Raw genomic sequence first — 6,048 nt, 5'->3', positions numbered from 1 at the left:
GAAGCAGAACAGGAAGTAGTGCTGAGTCTGTGAATAAGGGAGAGGCAGGAGGATGGTGTGGGCATGTCACTGGCCCAACCTCCCCTGCATGAGCCATCAGGGGATCAGTGGCTGCAAAAGACAAGCTGTAGTACAGGTGAGATGCTGCCCTGTGGGCACACTGGCACTAAGGGATTCCCTTCCTGTCCATGCCAGGCTTTTGGATAGCATGGCTTATGCCATGGATCAACTTCTGAAGTGAGCTGGGAAGGCCCAGGGCCCCAGCTATGCACCAACACTGGGACAAAGCAGAAGAGAAAAAGTGTGAACTGGTTTAATCTGACAGGTCACCTACCTTTTTAGGAATGGAAGTCAAGTTTTTTCCTGTTGCCATGGTCATGATGGAGCTGTGGGGAGGCTTTCCCAGGAGCGAGATGCTGCAGAAGGTAAGTTAGTGTCTCAGTAACAAGTTCAGGCACCAGAACTCTTGCTTTTTTGACTGTTTAACATTTGAACCCAAATAACCTCCTCAGATTGCTTGGAGCATTGGCACTTACCTGGCCACTGCCTTAAGCATACGCTATAAAATGTGTTATGTCAGGTGCAAATAGGGAGAGAGGTGACCTCCAAATGTGTGATAGGGAACACACCACCCATGGTACTTTGACCTCTGCCTGAATCACCAGGCTCTCCATCACACTCCAAACAGTGTGACAGTATCAGGGTTAATGATACTAAGATATAAGATGATTTTCAGCTGGAGGTTCAAGCCACAAGACAGTAGCAGCTCTCAGACAGCAGGCAGGGCTAACACAGAAGTACTCAAATGCTCCTCTCTGTGTTTCCAAGCACCTTGTCAAAGCAGGTGTTTGGAATAATCCTTCCAGCCTTCCATGCTGTGGGTGACATCAGCTTCCTTTTACCATGGACACAGTAAGGATGGGGGACTGGTCTGTGCATCCTGTGGGTGGGAGGCAGGAGATACCGCCCTGACAGACTCACCTGAGCAGTGGGTAGCAGAAACAGGAGAGCCACACGATGTCTGTGGTACTGAGGATGGGGGGCAGCTGCACCAGGCAGGAGAGGAACTGCACAGGAACAACCCAGAGTGAAGAGCATAAGCAGTGCTAGGGCAGTATTGTCACCCAAGATGCCATCGTCCTCCCCCAAAACACTGTGATGAGCTGGTAAATAGGCTGCCACTGCACAGCCCCTGCACATGCTCCACGGATGCTTTTCCCCAAGGAGAAAGGGTTTGAAAAGAAACCCCTGTAGGAGGGTCAGGGAGAAGGGCAATGCAGCTGAGATCACATTACCTCTGTCTGTACCTTCCCCAAACATCCTGTGTAAACCTGACTAAAGGCTACTTTGCTCCCTTGCCCCACTGCAGCCACCCATACCCATGCTAGCACTGCTGTCCTCTGACCCAAATGGTGTCCCCAGCTAGGCCAGGACTCACCTGAATGACAACCAAGGTCAGCTGGCACTGCAGCAGGAAGAGGAAACACTTGCGGATCCCATAGGTTGCATGCCTGGCCTGGAAGGAAGCACAAGCCCTCAGAGCCCTTCTGTGATGGGAGCAGTTATCAGCCAAGAGCAATTATTGGCAGGCAGGGGCAGGACATGGGGCCTGCAGGGGAAGTGGGAGGGGAGAGGATCTGGACACACTGTAAGCAAAAGGGGAAGGTCTCTCGCCTACATGTAGAGGTTGTGAAGGGAAGGCAGAATCTAGGCAAGGGTTAAGTTTAAACCTCATGGCTTTTCTGGGGTACCACTTCTCCCCAGCACTGCACTGGTCTGGCATCTCTGCAAGCTTCTACTTTATCCAACTGAACAGTATTCATGTTCTGTGGCCACAAGCCACCATTCCCAAACCATCCCCTACGCCCTGGACTGGTAGGACCAGGCAGGAAGAGTTCTCTCGGTTGTGCTTCCTGAACAAAGGACAGGAGACACCAGCAAAGCTAATGCTGGCAGCTTCCTGTGGGTAACTCCACAAGAATGCTCACATGAGCTGCTGGCTTAGCTCTTTGTGAGCTGCAGGAAGAGGGGTGAGTGTAAGAGGGGATGTGCCTGGTTTACCTGCTCTATGAGCCTGATGATGCTGGTGCTCTCCTCCTGGCGGAAGGACATGGAGCAAGGCAGGCTGTTGAGTTGCCCTGAGAGCTGCAGAGGGGTGAGCTCGTCAGAGACATGAGTCATGGTGGTGCTGGTGGCATAGCCAAACGTCTCCCAGGAGCAGCGAGATGGGTAGAGAGGGTCCAGGGCTATACTGCAAGGACAACACAGGAGCATTAGGGAAAGTCCTCATCCCAGAGGAGAACCTATGTTCCAACACAGTCCAGCTTGTAAAGCTGTGCTGTGCCACCTCTATCTACCTTGCTGGTAGAGAAGTCCTGAGCTGTGAGATGAATTTAGGATCAATCTTCCCTAGACTTTGTTAATCCCAGAGAAATAATGAACATATTTTGGGTTTGTGGTGCAAGGTCAACAAAGGGGCATTTCCACCCAATGAGAAGCATCTGTAATGCCACTTGGTGCACAATAGTTTAGCATCTTCCCTTCAAAGACAGAGAGAAGTATCTGTGTCAAGGGATCTAGGTCATCATCCCCCCCAGTACCACCCAGATCTCCCTTATGGAGACAAATGCAGTTCATAATGGACAGCAATTGTGAGCATCCCTTTGCACAATCCAGTGACCCACGGCTGCGCACTTGCTAAGCATAAGGTAAAGGCAGCAGGAGGAGTTTGGATCCTGCCCTACCTGATATCACTTTGCAGGAAGAGGCAGCTATTCCGCAGGTTGGCAGAGCTTCCCAGGCAGCAAGTGACCTCCCCATACTCCTGCATGATCTTGATCATCTCACACATGGCTGTAAAGGGATAGAAGGAAAAACCCAGTGTGCTGTCTCATCGTGCTCACAGATGCAGTGTTACACACCCCCCTTCCAGGCTGGATGACAAGCAGCCAGAGCTTTTCAAGTTACCCCAACTGATATTCATCAGTCATGTACAATGAGATCCAAAGTCAAAGTACACAGCTGATTAATTGCAGGAGGCAGGAACTGAGCTGTGATTGCCAGCACTGTGACCCAGAGATTTGCATCTCTAGTACATCTCTTTCAGACCAGAGGTGTAGGTATAGCAGAACATTGAATAAACTCAAATAATTCAAACTTAAAATAAACATACCATTTAAAATGTGCTCAGCAGCACATCACTACTGTTGTAAGTCTAAAGGAACAGAGGGAATACAACAAACTACTCCAAAAGCAGTGCCATGCTCAGCCACACTCAGAGCCAGCCCCTATTCCTGCACTCCCACCACTACCTCTAGCCTTCATCAATCTCTTTATCAACACCCTCCTGGGGCCTTTAAATCAAAGCTGCTGTTTGATGTGTTTTTTCTTCTGTAGCCTTATGCACAGTGCTCTGTGTGTATGGATTTTCTAGAATGCTCCAGGAAAAAAGAAAGGAAACAAGAAACAAACCAAGCCCAAACATGCTCTCTGCAGACTCCTGTGTAAACAGCTTATCTAGCGACTGGTGCACCCAGATCTGCAGCACTGAGGGGTTGGAGGAAGCAGGAAACAACCACTTCTGCCAAAAAGAGAGGAGCCTCCTGGGCGCTGAGTGCTTGGGCAGACTGGGCTGTAACTGGTTCTCACTGCCTCTCTCTAAACTGTGCCCAGAGGTACCTGAAACACCTAATGGTGCTTGGAACTTACACTGTAGACTGGACAGGTCAGTGCCAGCTGAGCACTCAGCCCATCTCTTAGATAAAACAGTGTCTCTTAGATAAAACAGTGTCTCTCAGATAAGAAATGTGTCCTTTCTGGTCCCTGCAATCAAAAGCTCTGCGAAGCAGGAGGTGTTAACAGCAACTGCCAGAGGAAAATCATCCTGGGAAGTGATTTCCAAGTTATATAAGGGCAGTGAGGGTTGTGAGCAGAGGTCAGAGTCTTCTAGAACACTGATAATGCTTATTTAAAAGAAGGCAGCAGTATTTCAGATGCTTGCTTTAGTGTGTCTTATGAATACAAATTGGAAGGAGCAGTTGTTAGCCCCATTCTGTAGCTAGGAAACAGCATCACTAAAATGAAGTTAACACCTGGCTTCCCACAGGTACAAATAGAGGGTTGTTAATATCAAAATGTCCTTCTAGATTTCTGGGCTGTGTTCCCTTCCCTTCACCCTTGTCTACACCCAGATGAGCCAGAGCAAATGGCTGGGGAAGGAGGAGGACAGACCCAGGCTCTGTGCCACTTACTCTCTGGGGTGCAGTCTGTGAAGAGGGGCACCAGCAAAGGCACATTGTCAATGTTCTGCAGGTGAGGTCTCACCTGGTGGATCCCCCGGGGGAGTTTGGCCTGAAAAAGAGAAAGAAGAGACTAAGCAGGGGGGTGTGTGTGAGGAAGAGGCGTTGCAGAGGGAACTGCAGCTGCAAGATCAGATACAAAGTGCTGTCCCTGCAGACAGAAGCTGGCTTTCCCCAGCCACCGTACAAAGCCCACACTGACATGCCAAACTCTGCTTGCCTTCAAGGTTTGTAAGATCAGCATGACAAAACCTGTGCTCAAGGATTTCTTTTGTTACCTGTGTGGAGAAACTAGTCAGAGACTCCGTGCTGCCTCCCAGCAACTAGCTCTGTATCATGTCTGAGCTCTATATGAGACAGGAAGAGCTTGTCCCACACTGGCTACGGGGCAGCACAAGCCATGGCTCACAGCTGCAGGAAAGATAGTTCCTTCTGTCTGCATAGAACGTGGGGATGTTCCCACTCCCTGCCCAGCACATGGGAAGGGGACACAGATGGACTGAGATGTGGCTTTCAAGGCTGTGTGGTCATCTCCAGTCCTGAACTCCAAAAAACCCCTGTTCAGTAGAAGCAATTAACTGAGGGAACCCCAAACCTCCCAGGCTCCAGACAGTAAGGTGGAAGGGGGGGGAGATCAGGAATCCCAATGCAAACCAGTCAATCAATCTGCTTTGAAGAGGAATTCCCTCTAGAAGCAATGAGGTGATACTGCTGGCCATGACAACAGTACAAGATGTTACCTCACCCTGTTGCAGTCCTCCAGGAAGCTGGGGATATCACTGTCTGTTGGCTGGAAGCTGATGAGATCCGAGTGCCCTTCCTCTTCCATCAGCAGAAGCCCCTCCACATCATCCCGAGAAACTGGAGCAGAAAGAAGCAGCATAAACAATCAGCACAATCCTGCCTCTGCCACCCCTGTGCCACCCACATGGTGTATTCACGTGGCACTGCAGAAGATAGGAAATGTGAGGTCTGATTTTCTAGGTTAGCAACACTTAGATCCCACTCAGTCATCTAAAATGCAGTATTTTTAGATGACTAATCTGCTCAGAGGTAGATATGTGAGCCCAGGCTCTGCTCTTCTGAGATACAGTAGTTTCTGTCTTCTCTCTTTCTTCTGGGGGAAGAAGAGAGTAAAGAAATCCCACCTGAAGTAAGAAGAAAGCAAAATGCACAGGGCAAGAAACCCTCAGTGGCTTGTCCAGGCCCCCAGCAAGAACCAAAGGCATTAATGAGCAGTTGTAAAATCATGGCAGAAGGATGTCTGCTTCCAACAGCTGTGGTGCTGGCTGGGTAGAAAGGCTATAAATGTAAGGCACCCACACACACACACACACCTCAGGCCCATCCAGTTTTGTGCTCAAAGCTCTGAAGGATCAGGTAGCTGGTGAGGACACAGGAACCTATCAATGGGTTTAAAAGAACCATCCAGGGAACATTCAAAGTGGCTTAGGCATGGTTCTCTCACCCTGATGTAGGTCATCGTGCAGAGAGCCAGCATGGCTGGGACTAGAGGGAGGGATCTCTGAGCCAGGCACATCACCATTGGGTGTTAAAGAGATGTGGCAATTCCAGCCAGTCTCAAGACCCATCTTCTCAGCAAACACCTGTAGATGAGCAGACAGAAGATTTTAGTGTCACTGTCCAGGCCAGAGTGTTGCACACTGGAGCGGAGGTGCCTTCTGGACCCATTAGCTGAATCAGATTAACCTTAGATTGCACTGGAGCTGGACTCTCCAGTCTGCCAGCC

General features: G+C 49.8%; 1 protein-coding gene across 1 annotated transcript in view; it reads right to left on the bottom strand.

Moving 5' to 3' along the window:
- KIAA0195 (KIAA0195 ortholog) overlaps nucleotides 1–6,048 on the bottom strand; it is a 28,544-nt gene that overhangs the window by 2,842 nt on the left and 19,654 nt on the right. Inside the window, 9 exon segments of the mRNA XM_010011745.1 lie at nucleotides 1–27; nucleotides 335–416; nucleotides 982–1,067; nucleotides 1,439–1,516; nucleotides 2,062–2,251; nucleotides 2,745–2,853; nucleotides 4,251–4,350; nucleotides 5,044–5,159; nucleotides 5,767–5,905. The exon segment at nucleotides 1–27 is cut by the window's left edge and continues 7 nt beyond it. Coding sequence (XP_010010047.1) covers nucleotides 1–27; nucleotides 335–416; nucleotides 982–1,067; nucleotides 1,439–1,516; nucleotides 2,062–2,251; nucleotides 2,745–2,853; nucleotides 4,251–4,350; nucleotides 5,044–5,159; nucleotides 5,767–5,905 — 927 coding nt within the window.

The sequence above is a fragment of the Nestor notabilis genome, unplaced genomic scaffold (genome assembly GCF_000696875.1).
Source record: "Nestor notabilis isolate BGI_N333 unplaced genomic scaffold, ASM69687v1 scaffold23573, whole genome shotgun sequence".
Taxonomy (NCBI): domain Eukaryota; kingdom Metazoa; phylum Chordata; class Aves; order Psittaciformes; family Psittacidae; genus Nestor; species Nestor notabilis.
This window is presented reverse-complemented; position numbering and strand designations above follow the sequence as displayed.